The following is a 19967-nucleotide window of genomic DNA, read 5'->3' as shown; positions in this document are numbered from 1 at the left end:
CCCACTCATCTCACGCAAGAATTGAGAAAAGAAAGCATCTGATAAGAAATAAAAAATGCAAATGCTATCTTTGTGGAGAAGAAGGACATTTTGCAAGAGAATGTCCTAATGACAAGAAAAACATCAAAAGGGTAGCTATATTTGAACAATTGGATATCCCTGAAGAATATGAAATACTATCTGTCCAGGAGGGAGAAAACCAAAGTGACGCCATCTACTCAATATCTGAAGGGGAAGATACAGAAGACCTACAACACGGTATCCACTCCTTCACCCATAAAATTTTTGCTCTTATAGAAGATAGTAGAACTTGGTGGATAGGTCCTGAGACAGGATACAGGGCAAGGATACAAGTTTCCCAAGAACAAGCAGAATGCAGGCATATATGGGAAATTAACACAGAGCTACCACCAGCGTTAGAAGAATGCAAATGCTGCAAAAGAAAATCACAAAGAAGGCATAGGAGGCATTGTCCTCTATGCAAGATCACCTCTTGCGGGATGTGCAGCATATATTATTTTGACAAAAGAACACCTGTCATGATGGAAGAACCTCCAAGGTATGAACCCAGAAACTTGCTTCAAACACAACAAGATTTCATTAATCATTGTGAAGCAGAAATACGGAGGCTCAAAATGACAGTAGAATTCGAACAACAAAAGGCCAAGGAACTGGAAGAAATGCATGCTCAATCCATAATCATAGCACAGGAAAATCTCAACCTTAGAAATGAATTATCAGAATTAAAGGAAAAGTACAGCAAATTAGAAGGAGAAATTCTGGAAGTAGACAGGTTGAGGCTAGAAAAGGCAGACCTCCTTAGAGAAATACAAAGGCTTGGAAAAGTAAAAATTGAAGAAAGCGAAGAAGACGAAGAGGCTCTTGTCCTTTTAGAAGAAGAAACTCAAAAAATTCTTTCTATGGAGACAAGGGAAACTGGAGGATCAAGGAAAGCAAAGAATATGCTCTTCAACCTGAAGGTACATATGGAAATCCTAAATATTCCCCCTTTCGAAATTAACGCTATACTAGATACAGGAGCTACAACTTGCTGTATAGACGAAAAGGCTGTACCAAAAACTGCAATAGAGGAGAATCCCTATGTAGTGCACTTCAGTGGGATTACCTCTAAAACAACAGCAAACAAGAAGCTAAAGGGAGGAAGGATGACTATTGGAAATAACAGCTTCAGGATACCATACACTTATGCATTTCCAATGAAGCTCGGAGATGACATTCAAATGATAATAGGCTGCAATTTCATAAGGGCAATGCAGGGAGGAGTAAGGATTGAAGGTAACACTGTCACATTTTACAAAAATTTGACAACTATTAACACTCTGCCCTATATCCCAACAGCCGCAGCCATAGAAGAGCTGGATCTAGAAGAAGATGACTATATCCAGATCCAGGAATCAGTACTATATTCAGCAGAAACTCAGCAAAATAATGAAAGTATAAGGACTAAGTTTGGAGGCTTACTGGATCAATTAAAAGCCCAGGGCTATATTGGGGAAGATCTTCTCAAATATTGGAAAAAGAACAAAATAACATGCAAGCTGGAAATTAAGAATCAAGACTTTGTGGTAGAAGATAAACCTCTCAGACACCTGACACCACAAGCAAAAGAAGCCTTCTCCAAACATGTGAAAGCACTGCTAGAAATTGGGGTCATCAGACCAAGCAAAAGCAAGCATAGAACTACGGCTATAATCGTCAACTCAGGAACTACAGTGGACCCCATAACAGGAGTAGAAAGAAAAGGGAAGGAAAGAATGGTCTTCAACTACAAGAGGCTTAATGACATCACTGAAAAGGACCAATACAGCCTTCCCGGTATCAATACAATACTCAAGAAGGTTAGTAACAGCAAAATTTATTCAAAATTTGACTTAAAATCTGGTTTCCATCAAGTCGCAATGCACCCAGATTCAATTGAATGGACCGCATTCTGGGTCCCTGAAGAATTGTATGAATGGCTGGTAATGCCATTTGGTCTTAAGAATGCCCCTGCTATATTCCAAAGGAAAATGGACAACTGCTTCAGAGGTACGGAACAATTCATTGCTGTGTACATAGATGATATACTTGTATTTTCAGAAAACGAGAAGGAGCATGGGCAACATCTCACCAGAATGTTGGAAATATGTCAAGAAAACGGTCTTATTCTAAGCCCAACAAAAATGAAGATTGCAGTAAGAGAAATCGAGTTCCTTGGAGCAGTCTTAGGAAATTCAAAAATCAAGCTACAACCCCACATTATCAAGAAGATTGCTGAATATCAAGAAAAGGACCTCATGACAAAAAAGGGTCTTAGGTCATGGTTGGGAATTCTGAATTACGCAAGAAGTTATATACCTAACCTAGGCAAACTCTTAGGCCCATTGTATTCAAAAACAAGCCCAACTGGTGAGAAAAGAATGAATGAGCAGGACTGGAAACTAGTCAGAAGGATTAAAAGCTTAGTACAAAACCTTCCTGACTTAGAAGTACCCCCTGAGGAATGCTTTATAATTCTGGAGACAGATGGATGTATGGAGGGATGGGGAGGAATTTGCAAATGGAAGAAACAGAAATACGACCCCAGAAATACGGAAAAAATATGTGCATACGCCAGTGGAAGGTACAACCCAATCAAGTCCACCATAGATGCCGAAATGCATGCAGTTATGAAGACCCTTGAAGCATTGAAGATTTACTTCCTAGATAAAAAGGAAATCATCATAAGAACTGACTGCCAGGCAATTATAAGCTTCTTCAACAAATCCTCTCAGAATAAACCATCTAGGGTGAGATGGATGGCCTTCGTGGACTACATAACCGGGAGCGGCGTCGAAGTCAAGTTTGAACACATTGAAGGAGAAAGTAATATCCTAGCCGACTCCTTATCTCGACTAATAAATATTTTGATTGCAGGATGGCCAAACGAATCACTATGCCTACTTCTAGAGGCGACACAGGAAGTTCAAGCAAAACCCAACCCCAAGGCTGTTACTCATTTGAATCAACTGATGAATCAAGTGACCTCCTCCTACAATACTAGCAGGAAATGGATAAACTCACATCTGGAACACGTGGAGGACTCTCTTTCGGCAAAATGGGATTATCTGAAAGGAGGCTCGGAGCAATCCAGAAAGAAGCCTCCAGACAAGCATGCGTAGCACTCCAACAGTTCATCAATATCCACTTGATCAAAATGGAAGAATACAAGAGAAGGAGCGGTGGTAAAGATAACTGGTACAAGGACTGGTTACCAGTTGTCTTACAGCAACAACAACAGCTGGAAAGGGCCCTAGCATTAGTAGAAGACGTTTCGCAGAGGACCACTAGCTTTAGCCTTTAACAGCTGGAACGCATAATTTCCTTAGCCGCCAAGAAAAACAAAGTCAAGTGGGGAAGAGTGTCTGCTTACTTAGCTATTAAGAAAACGAGTTGAGCCTCGGGGAGCCGCTCGTAGTGCTATCAAAAATTGTACGAAGGAATATATGCTTTCCTTCAGAAGTCTAGAATATATCAGATGAAAAGGATAAGGATGCGATGGGGCCCCATGAGTACCCGGTCCTATCCTTTTTCCTCTATATATTCCCTAGATGAAGCTCTTGCAAGGCATCGGTCGGAAAACACCAGAGTCTTACTTGAGCAAGAAACTATCCTTGTACTCATCTTTGTTCCCAAACGTTTGTAAGCATTTTAAGCTTTCTCTAGTTCTTTGTGTTTACTATTTCTTGCAAACTTTTGGCATTTCATTTCATCCGCATTTCTTGCAAACTTTTGGCATTTCATTTCATTTCATTTCTTGCAAACTTTTGGCATTTCATTTCATTTCATTGCAAACTATTATGCTTACGGTCCTTTCTCCCCTTCTCTTAGAATCCTCTCTACTTTCTCCAAGGGTTTCAGTTGGAGATCCCTCCATGCCACATTGATATCGACTGATGATGAATCCAAATTCATGCCACCATCCTTCTTCCAAGCATCAGTGGTGGAACCTCAGCATGAGTAGGATCGATGGCCAGAGAAATAAACCCATTGTCATGGAAGGATGGGCCGCTATCGGCCAAAAGTTTATACGTGGTTTTATCTTTTGTTTCATGTTATTCTAACAATTTAAATTAATCTTATCATACTCTCTTAATTCAAAATATTATAACTTAAAATTATCTTAAAAAAACTAAAATTTTTCTTTCATTACTTTCTTTCAGTTATTAGAATTAATACAATTAGAACAGTGTGAATATTGACGGTCCAAAAAAATGATGGATTTATTCATTTGATTTTAAATCATTCTTTAAGGTATAAAAGGAGATTTACGTAAAGTAGCCTAAAGGATTTGAAATTAAAATACTAGAAGATAAAATATACAAATTAAATAAAATATTATACGGTTTCATCTTTCAAGTCGATCACCATCCTCACGTCAAACCACCCCCTTCAATCCTCATGTTCATCATCGTCCATTACGTTCCTCCTCGCCCCTTCCTATAGTCTAATCTTTTGAGTATCATCCTTACTTCACCTACTGTATCCATGAAGCTCCTCAACAAGAAACAACAATAAGCATACACGAAATAATTAAGAATTGTGTTAGAAACATACATTATTGGTAGAAATAGTGAGACCTGTGTGCGAGTACAGACACGACATCATTAAGAATTGTGTTGGAAACATACGTTATTGGTTGAATTAGTGAGACCTGAGTGCGAGTGCAGAATGCTAAGAGAAAATTAGGTTCTATAATCTCAACGATAAGAGAAAAAGGCTGATGCATGTGATTCTTGAGACGTAGGGAGGATTCAAATCTTCGCACGCAGCGACGACTGTCATGGACAAGGCCCGCCGCCACCATTATTGCTGTTGTGATTGCAACCCGAAGCTCCCGAAGGCGGCACCGGCCGTTGTTTTCGGGACCCCAACAGGAGGCCGCCCTGCGTTCTCCACCACTCCTCTTCCATCGGCCTCGCCGCCATAGCCGGGGACTGCAAGCTCGAAAGCAGCAGCAGAAATACCAGCGCTTGCCTCCACGCCACGGCCATGAATCGATGACAGGAAGTAAGATTACTATTTCTATGGGTTCTCACTACCAACAACAAGTCTGTAGGTTATCACTACCGAGGTTGAGATGGGTGTGGTGGTGGAGAGGGGGAGCTCCATATATATATATATATATATGGGTGGGTCACAATACTATTACTGAGACTTTGTGGCTCCATTCCAAACGCATTTGTTTGTTCTTGACGAGGTTTTGCTTCCCGTCTTCGTGCTCGACGGTGTCATGGTCCAAGTATTTGGTAAGTCGTCAAAAGGTTTGAAATGGATGCGGTCGTATGGACTTCAAGGTGGTTTACTAGTCATTAACGGGTTAACGGGTAATTAACATCCACTATATCCCGTTATAAATATGTCATATATGACTTTGTACAAGTTGACGAAAGAGATGGAGAGAGAAACCAATGAATGTGATGAATAGAAGTGAGCGAAAGCAATGAATACATTAATTTTATTAGAGTACGTCTTCGATGTTATACATTACGTTAGCTCATTGCTCAAAGTTAATGAGTAGTAATATCTTACACAGATAACCCGTTAACGAGTAGTAACAAAGCCGGAGGAAGTCCGCATCCATTTCAAACCTTTTGGTCCGTCCCTGACGCTATACATAGCGAATGAAGTACTCGTCAAACATGAAGATGCGAAGCAATCCTCGTAACGACCTTTGAATGGAATCATGAAGTCACAGGAATACTACGTTGAATGGACTCGAAACCATGCAGATCTCTCTCTCTCTCTCTCTCCTTTTATTTCCTCTCTGTCTTCTCATAATTTTAAACATCGTGGCTCCGAAACTTAGTAATCTGCAGACATCTGCAGGCAACGCGGAAACGAAAAGATCCTTTCTACCGGTAGCCTCCCCGCACTCTATACGTACTTTCTCATGAGAATTAGTGGGCTTTTGCTGTGTTAATTGAGAAGTATACTTGTCTCATTTTTTTCATTACTTGGTGTAGATTGTAACATGTTATCAGCTAAATTTGTTCGAGTAGTCTATTACTCTTGCGCTCCACAAAGGTTAAGTCCAAAAGCAACCTTGTGTTATCTACGAAAGAACATGCAAAAATATATATTATTAGATTCAAAAGGAAAAATAATCTTATGTCATCCACAAAGAAAATGCAAAAAGAGAGATTATTGGCTCACTCACGCCGAAATGAGCGATCGATCAACAATTTTGAATACTTAAAAACAATCCCAAGTTCAAAATGGCCCCACTCAACCAAATGTGGAAGGGCAAATGTGGAAGGGCTTGACGACTGAAGGGTCAGGGTGTTGAATCTCGGATTTTAATGATGAAACCAATTGATAAGTATTTATGTTTTAATCTGTGTTTTAAGTGACGCGGAATGCTTCGATCAGGATGAGACACTTAAAGTAGGAAGAATCATGTTTGGTCGGAGAAAAATATGTCAGAAGATTGGACGTCGAGCTGGAGGATCGGTCGACGTATCGACAGAAGACTTTGGGCCATGGATTCGGGCATCGGGCCAAGAAGAGCGGATATTACACCAAGGATATCGGAGTTGCCGAGTCAACTGGCCGATTGGGCAATAGGCCACAAGAGAGGACGATGCGCCGAAGAATAGGACGAAGCGTCGAGGGACCAATGACATGCCGGACAATATGATTAATGCTTAGTATTAATTGTCTAGATCAAAGTGTGTTTTACATGTGCAGAATTAACTACGATAGCAAGGTATGAAGTAAAATGAAGTCCCGGAGTCAAGGACGCGATTTTGTTGGGAGTTCGAGAGTTCGTCGGAAGTTCTATTAGAACCGGCCGAGAAGTTTTAGAGCTTACCAAAGAAGCTCATCGGAACTCACCAAGAAGATCGTCGTGAAGTTCAGGAGCTTGCTAGGAGTCCACTGGAATATTACCTTGAGATCGTCAGAAGTTTGCTGGAAGCTCGCCAGAAGAAACCAAGACATAGGGACTTGTTTAACTTAGCAAATGTCTTAGGAATCATAGTTAGCACGTAATTGAGTTTAGATTTGGGCCAACTCAATTAGGGGCCAGTTAGGCCCATGTAAGGACTGTGTTGGGCCCAATGAGAGGCCCAAACAGTGCCCCAAGAAGTGGCACCGTTATGGCACAGTCTTCGAGACTATGTCAGGTGGTGGTATCACCAATCTGGGTGGTGGTATCGCCCAACACAGGATTCCAGGCGGTGGTACCGCCAGACTGGGTGGTGGTACCGTCCAGTGCAGTTTCAGTGTTAAACTGACATTAGCGGTGGTACTGCCCGTGCTCAGGAGACCCGGGATGAGATATTTTTAGGCTCCAAGTTTGAATCAACTTGAAGCCTATAAATACCCCTCTCATCCCTGGTTAAAAAACACAAGCATAGAGAATTCAAAAGTGAGAGAATGCTGCTGCAATCTTTTTATAAATTCCCTCTTCCACTCTAAGTTTAGAATTCTATAAGAGAGGAGTGAGTGCTTGTAAGTGTTGTCTCCTAAACCCGTGAAAACGAGAAGAGGGGTGTAAGAAGGAGGTTGATCTTCGCCTATTAAAAGAAGATCGATAGTGGATGCCAGTGGCCTCGACGGAAGAGGAATCGGCGGAGTGGATGCAGGTTATGACAACCGAACCACTATAAAATTGGCGTGTTCTCTGGTTTGCATTTACTTCGTATCATTTACATACTGCGAACTGAATCTTTACTTGCCTACTGCATTCACTTCATAAACGTATGCTTTCAAAGTTAAGTTTCCGAAATCGGTTTTCATCAGAATCAGTTTTAATCGAAACGAAAAGTTTTGAAGACATGATTTTACCGCTGCACTAATTCACCTCCTCCCGCTTAGTGCCGCTCTTGATCCTAACAGAGGTTAGATAGTTATTGATAGTGATTGGTATAGTGATTGACACTTGTTGTTATATAGTGATTGATATAAGAACAATATCTTTGAATAGGTTAAAAATTTAATAATGATAAATTAAATTAATCAGAATTAACATATATTAACTCAAAATCATTTTAAAATTTTAAAATTTTAAAATATAATTTGATATTAATATATATATATATATATATATATATATATATATATATATCACTTAATTCTCTTAATTTTTATCAATATGAGAATTATTTTTCAATCTCTTCTATTTTTTAACAAAATAAATATGAATAAATTTCTATTATAAAATTAAGAGTTAAAGTTTATTTTAGCCTTGTGGTTTAGGTGCTCTTATGGTTTACTTGTATATAAAATAACTCATACGTTTTTGAAAATATAACATATAAGTCATTCTCGTTAAGTCTGAGTTAACAAATGTTAGAGTCTGCGTACATAGCATATTAACTCATAATAACCATTAATATAATAATATGTATAATTTAAATTTTAAAAAAAATGATAATATGTAGATTTGAAAATGTAGACTGGTTGCCTAATCAATTTCTTTCAAAACGAGCCTTTCCATTATTTGGTGTGTGGTGCACTAGTTTTATCTCAACATTCGTCGTAAAGGGAGGATGGTTAAGAAGGCCACAATAGATAGCCGGTCCCCCGAGGCATAGAGGAAATCACTAACCATATTGCGTGCTTCGGTATTCAGAGCTTTTCCCTTGTCATGCCTTAGCTTACGTCTAGCACCATCATTAGATCAATCGAGGGGCGAACAATCCTATCAGTGACGCTTTCACCTTGAGAGCCACCATGTAACATCCCTCATCTGAGAGCAAGGCCGCTTGCGGCATCATGCTCATAAGGACGCCACTAGCTTTGGACTTCAATGTCAACCGACAAAGGACTCCTCCATTAGTGTGATTAGCAAATCAAGTGTAAGGAGCCATAAGGCCCATGGAATTCGCCCTCTCGTTCCACATCCCCCGTCCTCCTCGTCATCGTTGTAAGCTTCCTCATTCTTGTCCTTGTTGGCTACTTCTAGTAAAGGATTGAACTACTAGTTACAGGTGCCTTACAAGTCAATCACATGAGTGATGACACGTGTGTCACGTTGCACGGTCTCTTTGGTTATTATTATTATAGTATTTTCTTATTTTATATTACTTGACTGATATATTATGATGTCTATGGATTTGTACAATAAGAATTGGATAATGATGAGATTATGATAATAAGACCAAATTGCTTGTAAACACAAATTTTAAATATTCCCGATCATAAGTTACTTAAGAGAGACATTGAGATAACCGGAAAGACCAGTCTACTATATACCTGTCTATATGATGGAGGCAGTTGGTCTTAAAGCTACTTATAGGGACACTACAGATATAGTGCAAATGATCATTGGAGAATGAGTTCACTGAATGATTCGCTCACGGAATACTGAAGGATTAATAATACTTCATCGTTAGATAATGATTCTGTGATCCTAATTATGTGTTTAGTCTTTAGACTCGAGGTACTAATAATACAATACTTTACTTTTTGATACCAGATTTATAGGTCTAGAATTTCTAGATCTAGCACAGTCGATCATCGAGAGTGATAACAATCTTATAGGGATAATTGAGTGTCAGATGATCATTCGCATTCGATATCATGAAAAAATTATTTTATTTATTCTCAATCTGCCAAACTCCTCACCAGAATCATTTACTTAGGCAAATCACAGCCTCTCCATAATCGGAACGAAGTCAACCTTTTTTTTCTCTCTCGCTCTCTTTACACTCAAAACAAAACCATCCTTCTCTCTCCGGTATAGCTACCTCTCTATTAATCTATATATATAGAAACGCTGCTAACACAGCGCCATAACAAGAGTAATCAGAAGAAGAGATTGCCGATATTGGTTCCATTGGTGATTCATGGCCATGGCGTGTTGGCAGCTGCTATATTTTCTGCTACTGGTTTGGAGCTTGCAATCGCTGATGGCGGCGAGGCCGATGGAAGAGGAATGGGGGAGCCCGCATCGCAGATTCTTGATGGGGTCCCGGAAACAACAGCTGTGACGCGTTCGAGACCTTCGTGTTGCAACCATGACCCCATCGATACTCGCTGCGGACGTTGTTTTCCGCCCGCCGCATGAGATGCATCATTACTATATCAACCCTGCATGCGTATGTAGCACTAACTATATCAACCTTTTTACTCGCTATTCGGAATTGATAGAACTTCATACTCGCACACTCCTCTCACATTTAGTCGCTGTTGTTTGTATGTGGTCTGGTATCATCAATAATATCAAATCAGAATTGTTACATCACAATTGATAGAACAGCTGAAAGATGACTGTTACATCAAAGCAATCAAGAATATCAAATCAGAATTGTTATCAAATCAGATGGTTGAAAGCATCACCATCATCTCTCTCTCTCTCTCTCTCTCTCTCTCTATATATATATATATATATATATATATATATATATATATATATAGACATTCAAGATGCACGGCTGCTAACTTTGATAGTTATGACGTCACCAACTCATTCAAGATGGTGCCTAGAAGTCAATTTTACATACATATGGGTCCGAGTCAACTCATCCATTGACTTTTATAATCAACGAAATATTCATTCAAGCTACACCTCACGGTCAACAACCTGCTTCAACCCTCATGTTCATCACCGTCCATTACGTTCCTCCTCACCCCTTCCTATGGCTTAATCTTTCGAGTATCATCCTTACTTCAGCTTCACCTATTAGTGTTATCGCATCGTATCCATCTTTAATAGCAATTCTATGATCTTATGATATTGTCATACATATATATAATGAATAACAAGAGGATCAGGGAATCTCGGTTTCAAAACAAAAGCTCCTCAACAAGAAACAACAAATAATTAAGAATTGTATTGGAAGCATACATAACTGGTGGAAAAAGTGAGACCTGTGTGCGAGTACAGACACGACATCGTTAAGAACTGTATTGGAAACATGCGTTATTGGTTGAAATAGTAAGACCTGCGTGCGAGTGCAGAGTGCTAAGAGAAAATTAGGTTCTATAATTTCAACGATAAGAGAAAAAGGCTGATGCATGTGATTCTAGAGCCGTAGGGAGGGTTCAAATCTTCGTACGCATCGACGACTGTCATGGAGTACGGGGCGGGAAACAACGTCCGCTGCCTCTGTCGTTACCGTTGTGATTGCAACCCGAAGATCCCGAAGACGGCACCGTCTGTTGTTTTCGGGACCCCAACAGGAGGCCGCCCTGCGTTCTCCACCACTCCTCTTCCATAGGCCTCGCCGCCACTGCCGGCGACTGCATGCTCGAAAGCAGCAGCAGAAACACCAGCGCTTGGCTCCACGCCACGGCCATGAATCGATGACAGGAAGTAAGATTACTCTTTCTATGGGTTCTCACTGCCAACAACAATTCTGCGGGTTATCACTACCGAGGTTGAGATGGGTGTGGTGGTGGAGAGGGGGAACTCCATATATATATATATATATATATATATATATATATATGGGTGGGTCTTAATACTATTACCGAGACTTTGTCGCTCCATTCCAAACGCATTCCCGTCTTCGTGGTCGACTGTGTCATGGTCCAAGTATTTGGTAAGTGATCAAAAAGTTTGAATTGGATGCGGTCGAATGGACTTCAAGGTGGTTTACTTGTCATAAACGGGTTAACGGGTAATTAACATCCAATGGATGTGATGAATAGAAGTGAGCGAAAGCAATGAATACATTAATTTTATTAGTGTACGTCTTCGATGTTATACATTACGTTAGCTCATTGCTCAAAGTTAATGAGTAGTAAAGCTCACTCGGATAACCCGTTAACGAGTAGTAACAAAGCCGGAGGAAGTCCGCATCCATTTCAAACCTTTTGGCCCGTCCCTGACGCTATACATAGCGAATGAAGTACTCGTCAAACATGAAGATGCGAAGCAATCCTCGTAAAGACCTTTGAATGGAATCATGAAGTCACATGAATGCTACGTTGAATGGACTCGAAACCATGCAGATCTCTCTCTCTCTCCTTTTATTTCCTCTCTGTCTTCTCGTAATTATAAACATCGTGGCTCCGAAACTTAGGAATCTGCTGACATCTGCAGGCAACGCGGAAACAAAAAGATCCTTTCTCATGAGAATTAGTGGGCATTTGCTGTGTTAATTGAGAAGTATACTTGTCTCATTTTTTTCATTACTTGGGTGTAGATTGTAACATGTTATCAGCTAAATTTGTTCGAGTAGTCTATTACTCTTGCGATCGACAAAAGGGTAAGTCCAAAAGCAACCTTGTGTTATCTACAAAAGAACATGCAAAAATATATATTATTAGATTCAAAAGGGAAAATAATCTTATGTTATCCACAAACAACATGCAAAAAGAGAGTCCAAAAATTATTTAATTCAAAATATTATAACTTAAAATTATCTTTAAAAAACTAAAATTTTTCTTTCATTACTTTCTTTCAGTTATTAGAATTAATACAATTAGAACAGTATGAATATTGACAGTCCAAAAAAATGATGGATTTATTCATTTGATTTTAAATCATTCTTTAAGGTATAAAAGGAGATTTATGTAAAGTAGCCTAAAGGATTTGAAATTAAATACTAGAAGATAAAATATACAAATTAAATAAAATATTACACGGTTTCATCTTTCAAGTCGATCACCATCCTCACGTCAAACCACCCCCTTCAATCCTAATGTTCATCATCGTCCATTACGTTCCTCCTCACCCCTTCCTATAGTCTAATCTTTTGAGTATCATCCTTACTTCACCTACTGTATCCATCATTAATAGTAATTCTATGATCTTATGTTATTTATATATATATATATAGCGAATAACAATAGGATAAGGGAATCTCAGTTTCAAAACAGAAGCTCCTCAACAAGAAACAACAATAAGCATACACGAAATAATTAAGAATTGTGTTAGAAACATACATTATTGGTAGAAATAGTGAGACGTTATTGTGTGCGAGTACAGACACGACATCGTTAAGAACTAACTGTATTGGAAGCATACGTTATTGGATGAAATAGTGAGACCTGTGTGCGAGTGCAGACTACTAAGAGAAAATTAGGTTCTATAATTTCTACAATAAAAGAAAAAGGCTGCTGCATGTGATTCTCGAGACGTAGGGAGGATTCAAATCTTCGCACGCAGCGACGACTGTCATGGACAAGGCCCGCCGCCACCATTATTGCTGTTGTGATTGCAACCTGAAGCTCCCGAAGGCGGCACCGTCCGTTGTTTTCGGGACCCCAACAGGAGGCCGCCCTGCGTTCTCCACCACTCCTCTTCCATCGGCCTCGCCGCCATTGCCGGGGACTGCAAGCTCGAAAGCAGCAGCAGAAACACCAGCGCTTGCCTCCACGCCACGGCCATGAATCGATGACAGGAAGTAAGATTACTATTTCTATGGGTTCTCACTACCAACAACAAGTCTGTAGGTTATCACTACCGAGGTTGAGATGGGTGTGGTGGTGGAGAGGGGGAGCTCCATATATATATATATATATGGGTGGGTCACAATACTATTACTGAGACTTTGTGGCTCCATTCCAAACGCATTTGTTTGTTCTTGACGAGGTTTTGCTTCCCGTCTTCGTGCTCGACGGTGTCATGGTCCAAGTATTTGGTAAGTCGTCAAAAGGTTTGAAATGGATGCGGTCGTATGGACTTCAAGGTGGTTTACTAGTCATTAACGGGTTAACGGGTAATTAACATCCACTATATCGCGTTATAAATATGTCATATATGACTTTGTACAAGTTGACGAAAGAGATGGAGAGAGAAACCAATGAATGTGATGAATAGAAGTGAGCGAAAGCAATGAATACATTAATTTTATTAGTGTACGTCTTCGATGTTATACATTACGTTAGCTCATTGCTCAAAGTTAATTAGTAGTAAAGCTCACTCAGATAACCCGTTAACGAGTAGTAACACCGCATCCATTTCAAACCTTTTGGTCCGTCCCTGACGCTATACATGGCGAATGAAGTACTCGTCAAACATGAAGATGCGAAGCAATCCTCGTAACGACCTTTGAATGGAATCATGAAGTCACAGGAATACTATGTTGAATGGACTCGAAACCATGCAGATCTCTCTCTCTCTCTCTCTCTCTCTGTCCTTTTATTTCATGTGTCTTCTCGTAAGTATAAACATCGTGGCTCCGAAACTTAGGAATCTGCTGACATCTGCAAGCAACGCGGAACCGAAAAGATCGTTTCTACCGGTAGCCTCCCCGTACTCTATACGTACTTTCTCATGAGAATTACTGGGCATTTGCTGTGTTAATTGAGAAGTATGCTTGTCTCATTTTTATTACTTGGTGTGGATTGGAACGTGTTATCAGCTAAATTTGTTCGAGTGTCTATTACTCTTGCGATCCACAAAGGATAAGTCCAAAAGCAACCTTGTGTTACCTACAAAAGAACATGCAAAAATATATATTATTAGATTCAAAAGAGAAAATAATCTTATATCATCAACAAACAACATGCAAGAAGAGAGATTATTGGCTCACTCAACCAAATAAAATATAGTAACTTATACATATTAAAAAAAAAAGGCCCAATCAACCAAATAATTCAAGACTTTTGAAGAGATTAACATATACACATAGTGAGCGATCGATCAACAATTCCGAATCCTAAGGGCTTGGCAGGTTAGATTAAGATTAAGCCTCCATGATTATTTGAGTTGACATATACTGTTGTATGATGATTGATATTTGAGTCGTAAGAATAATATCTTTGAATATGTTAAAAATCTAATATCGATAAATCAAATTAATCAAGATTAATATATATTAATTGAGACATCAATTCAATCAAAATTTTAAAATTTTTAAATATAAATCAAAATTAATATATATAATCCGGTTCATATTTATCGAGACTATTCTTTCTTTTTTTTTTTCAATCGCTTTTCAAACATGAATATTTCGTAACAAAATAAATGAGTGGATTTGTACAATAAACTTAAAGTCATAAAAATATATTAATGAAATTTGACAAGATTCCCAATATATATTCATGGGCAGACAAAAAATGAATTATCCTCAAAAGAAAACAATTGCAGAATTTGCAGGCTCAGGGATCCAACAACATGGATCTGATCTTGGAAGAGCTCAGACAAATAGGTCTGTGTAGAGGACAAGGTCAGAAACAGCATGCAGAGCTGTGTTCTCATTAGGATGTCCACCAACAATTGATTATTCTCATAAGTTTGATGAAAAGAAGCAGAGAAAGCTCTTGAAAAGGAAAGGCCAGAGGATTTAAGCAGCTGCAGCCTCCAAGAGCTCTCTCTCGGCCCTCTCCCTGATTCTCCTTTCTAGTTCTGGCCTAAAATGCCTGATAAGTCCCTGTACCGGCCATGCAGCAGCATCACCCAGAGCGCATATAGTGTGCCCTTCGATCTGCTTGGTGACTTCCTGAAGCATATCAATCTCCTCCAGCTTGGCATTCCCCACCTTCAACCTCTCCATAATCATCCACAGCCATCCGGTTCCCTCCCTGCAGGGTGTGCACTGACCGCAACTCTCGTGCTTGTAGAAGTAAGACAGTCTTGCTATTGCATCCACGACATCAGTGGATTTGTCCATAACAATCACCGCTGCAGTACCCAGTCCAGACTGAACAGCTTTAAGAGCATCGTAATCCATAATGACATCATCACATATGTGCTTGGGAAGGAGGGGAACAGAAGAACCTCCCGGGATAACTGCCAACAGGTTGTCCCAGCCTCCTCGAACGCCACCACAATGCCTCTCTATCAATTCCTTCAGTGGGATACTCATCTCCTCTTCCACCGTGCAAGGCTTGTTCACATGACCAGATACACAGAACAGTTTTGTGCCAGAATTATTTTTCCGGCCAAAGCTTGCAAACCATTCAGGTCCTCGCCGCAAAATTGTGGGAGATACAGCCACAGTCTCCACATTTGTTACAGTAGTCGGACAGCCATATAGTCCTGCATTTGCTGGGAAAGGAGGCTTTAATCTTGGTTTCCCTTGTTTGCCTTCAAGGCTCTCCAATAATGCTGTCTCTTCACCACAGATGTAAGCTCCAGCACCAAAGTGTATATGAACATCAAAATCATAACCTGATCCACAAGCATTCTTCCCCAATAATCCAGCTTGATATGCTTCCTTTCTCGCCTTCTCAAGTGTCAATCGTTCATTTACATATTCTCCTCTTATGTAGATGTATGCAGCTGTTGCCCTCATACCAACTCCAGCAATCAGGCACCCTTCCAGAAGTTTATGAGGATCATGACGCATGATTTCTCTGTCTTTACATGTGCCAGGTTCACTTTCATCAGCATTGACAACAAGATAAGAAGGGCGGCCATCAGATACCTTGGGCATGAAAGACCACTTCAGACCAGATGGAAAACCAGCTCCTCCACGGCCTCTCAGACCAGACTTCTTCATTTCATTGACAATCCAGTCACTACCCTTAACTACCAAGTCCTTGGTTCTGTACCAGTCACCCCGTTTCATAGCACCTTTTAGAAGAGGATCATGCAAGCCATATAGGTTCGTGAAAATGCGATCTTCATCCTTTAGACCACCAAAATGAGTCTTTTCTGGAGGTGGAGGTGGAGGTGGAGGCTGAGGGGTACTTCCTGTTGTAGCAGTCTGGGTGCTGAATGACCTACAAGCAGAAAATAATCTCCAGCCACTGGAATGGCGAACCAGTCCAGCCCTATAGATCGAAGAAAGGTTCTTGAGAGGTACCTAGAAAAAACATATACACAAGGCAGGAACCATCAATCAAATAATCATCACCATTACTAACTAAAATAGTGGATACAAAGGTTTCATTGAAGAGAATGTGCAACAGAAAAATAGCATAGATTAATTGCATGGCATGGCATGAACTTCTGAAGGATGTGTATGAACATAGTTAAATAGACCAGAGGTGCACTTAACAAAATATTCAGAACATTTCTGAAGTGAATTTTATATTTTCTACTCTGACTGACTAGGAAGCAAAGAAGCATTCAAGACATTATAAATTACAGGGGATACTTAACAATTAAAATTAACAGTAGGATACCAAAAAATGATCTTCGAAGTTTGACCATGATGCCACATCCTGATTGGTGCCAGAAAGATATTGACAATGGAAACAGATATTTTCCCAAAGCCAATGTCATGATCGGCACATAAATTTTGCTATTCTGGAAAGATATGTCCCGTCATTGTTCAGCATCTAAGAATTCTGCAATGCTCTGTGGCAATAATGCCATTTAGTTTCTGACTGTAGATTTCCTTCCAAACTTGCATCCGATTCAAATTTAATATTGAACTTGTGTGGTGACCAAATGTGCTTATCTTTTAGCACACCGTGCTCTTAAATTACATTTTAATTCCCCACTTGAATCTTTTCTTGAACATTCTTCATTTATGTTTCCTTGAGAAGGAGACAAATCATATTATTTGTACAAGAAAAAAGTTGAACAAAATTGCCTGAGCAGTTCTTGCCAAAAACAGAAATTTTTGGATGCTCTGATATCATGTTAACCTAGTCCTTGGGTCCTGAAATATTCCAGTACTTGTTTTGCTTTGTATTTGAAGATGTAATGAATAATGCATAGAATTCAGAATAAAGTCAATCTCACAACAGAGTTGCTACATTCATATTATATACTCTTGGCAGCATTAGATTTTATGAAGGTTAATGATGCAAGATTGTCCAAATTTCCCTAGACTCAATGACAATCTCATGATGATCACTATGGTAACAAAAAAGATATCAGCACGAGATGGTGTGCTTGATTTATGAAGCAGCTGAGACATCCTAGACATGGAACCACATGGGGCCTAGTGGGAAAATGGGCTTCAAGGGACATGAAACCATGATAGTATGAAAATTGAGAATGTTAAGAGTTTTAATCTGTGATGATTGTGTGAGATGGAGAAATATTATTTCTAGAGACTATCAGCCTTTAGTTGATCATAAGTTAGACATCTGATGACCTCTAAGCAAGAATGAAGTCCTATTGCTCCAGCATTAAAAGAAAATTACATGAATTTGTGGGACTATGGGTAGGTAAGGATCTTGGTACTTGGTAGATACTATATCCAAGTCTAGATCCTAGTCAAATAATATGCCTAAAAATATCTTAATAGATTCAGATCATTGTGGGTGTATCGGATCATAAACCATTAAATTTTACAAGTCAAATCAGGATTTTGATGATATCGCTCTCAAGTTTGGCCCTCCTGGGTCTATTTGTGCAGTGTAAAGTTCAATCCAAGGTGAACCATGCTTAGCTTTGCTTTATTGTTATCTTATGAATATTGGGTTATAAAAGGGACATGTTTTTCATGTTCATTACTTTATCTTTTAAATATTATTATTTACTCTTTCATGTTATTCCTATATAACAATCTGTTATTTATTTTAAGTTTGTTCAAAGTTTTGTTGTTCCCCACTATCAAATCACAGGGTCTTTCACTTGTTCAAATCGTATTTGAAAAATCTATGCATCTTAGACCGCAGAATTTAACAAGGATATTGAGAGTAGAAATCTGATTTGGTCTCGGGTAACTAATACACTACATCCAAGCTTCAGAGGAACTTTTATTTTTTTTCCAAATTCAGTCAACTCCACCTGTATGATAGGAGAAAGGCCCTTCCTCTAGAAATTTCACAGAATATTGTATCTTTTTTTTTGGGCTCATACAAAAAAAAATGACAAGTAAAATTGTGATGATCTTATGTTCAAAATATAATTTATTATGAAGAGATAGCAAGGCAAAAGCGTTTCTGATGCCTACGATTCATTATGAAGAGGTTAAATATGCATATTGTTGATATTTTCCAGCTGCATCCACGGCGGACCCATGATGGTATGGCAGAGGGGCGCCGACAGGATTGCAAACGGATGAGACCAAGGTCGACCCGTACCCAGTGCAACATAAGGAAATGATCGGATAACAACAAGAGCAAGCGACCGGGAAAGGGAAGGAGAAAGGCGTAATGCAATCAGATCGATTCTGGCGTAGCAAAAGCCCAACAACGGTAGATTCAGTTGTATCAGAAACCCTAATTCCTCCCGCATCTTCGAACTCTAGACATCGATTACCACCTCCAATACAAGAGCGAAAGCATCGATCTTGATCCAGCAAATGAAACCCCCAAAATAGAAGAGAAAAGTCTAAGAAAGACCCACTTACAGATCCACTTTTGATTGCCGACAAACTTGTCGACACAACGCGCCGGCTGGCCTTGAAAAGAACCATCGCCTGCCTCGCGAAGGAATCGAGAGGATTGAGTGAAGCGGCTCTGCAGAAGCCACGGAATGAGCTCTCGTTCTTCCACGGCCACCTTGAGCCGGCCGATGAAGCTGGAAGTAGACCGTTCCAAATTGAGCCGGGCCGAACCTGGCTTTCAGTTCATCAAGGGATAAGACAATTCTATATTGTGTGGAACTATTGAGTTTTATGGATAAAAAGGTAAAAATTCATGGGTAAATTCCTTAAAAAAAATATAGGTTTTTATTAATTTTCTTACGATGTGCCATATTTTTATTTTATCATTCTTATTTTTTTTAAAATAAGATTATCCCTAGCCTTCATCGTTCAGGTATATTATTTTCATGTGATTGCCTTCGTCCCTGACGGCGTTACCGTCTCTCATCATCTCTGCATGATCTCCTCTATTCTTGAAGGAGTATTTTATAATAGTATCATGAGTACAAACGTGACAATGAAGATAATGATAAAAGGTCGTATGGGTTATATGTAGATGACAATGAGATGATGAGCATGGTAGAGGTAACCACGAGGAAAGACGACCAGAGATAATTTTATATTTTTAAAATAAAAAAATTTATGTGAATAAAATAAAAAGAGAATCTCGTGGAGGATAATAAGGTGGTGTGGCCTTCGCATTAATATGCTAGAAAATAAGGATGTTATGTAATAGTTAAACAAAAAGAGAATGTTTTATGGGGAAAACTAAAATCTTGAGATGTTTTTTTAAGGAATTTGTCCAAAATTTATTAT

At 39.3% G+C, this 19967-nt stretch overlaps 1 protein-coding gene across 1 annotated transcript; it reads right to left on the bottom strand.

Moving 5' to 3' along the window:
- Positions 1-14923: 14923 nt before the first annotated feature.
- On the bottom strand, positions 14924-19334 carry LOC103987388 (NADH dehydrogenase [ubiquinone] flavoprotein 1, mitochondrial). Its single transcript, XM_009405682.3, has 2 exons — positions 19137-19334; positions 14924-16688 (listed from the first exon to the last, which is right to left on the bottom strand). The coding sequence occupies exons 1-2, from the start codon at positions 19200-19202 to the stop codon at positions 15225-15227; spliced, it is 1530 nt and encodes a 509-aa protein (XP_009403957.2). The 5' UTR covers positions 19203-19334; the 3' UTR covers positions 14924-15224.
- Positions 19335-19967: the final 633 nt, after the last annotated feature.

This window comes from Musa acuminata, chromosome BXJ2-1, assembly GCF_036884655.1.
Source record: "Musa acuminata AAA Group cultivar baxijiao chromosome BXJ2-1, Cavendish_Baxijiao_AAA, whole genome shotgun sequence".
NCBI lineage: Eukaryota > Viridiplantae > Streptophyta > Magnoliopsida > Zingiberales > Musaceae > Musa > Musa acuminata.
Note: the sequence above shows the minus strand (reverse complement) of the source record. Positions and strands in the feature narration are given on the sequence as shown.

Excerpts from the sequence above, each read along its gene's own strand:
- LOC103987388 (XM_009405682.3), bottom strand. The coding sequence starts at position 19,202 with ATGGTTCTTTTCAAGGCCAGCCGGCGCGTTGTGTCGACAAGTTTGTCG. Across the intron at positions 16,689-19,136 it reads CGGCAATCAAAAGTGGATCT|GTACCTCTCAAGAACCTTTC; the intron begins GTAAGTGGGTCT and ends TGTTTTTTCTAG.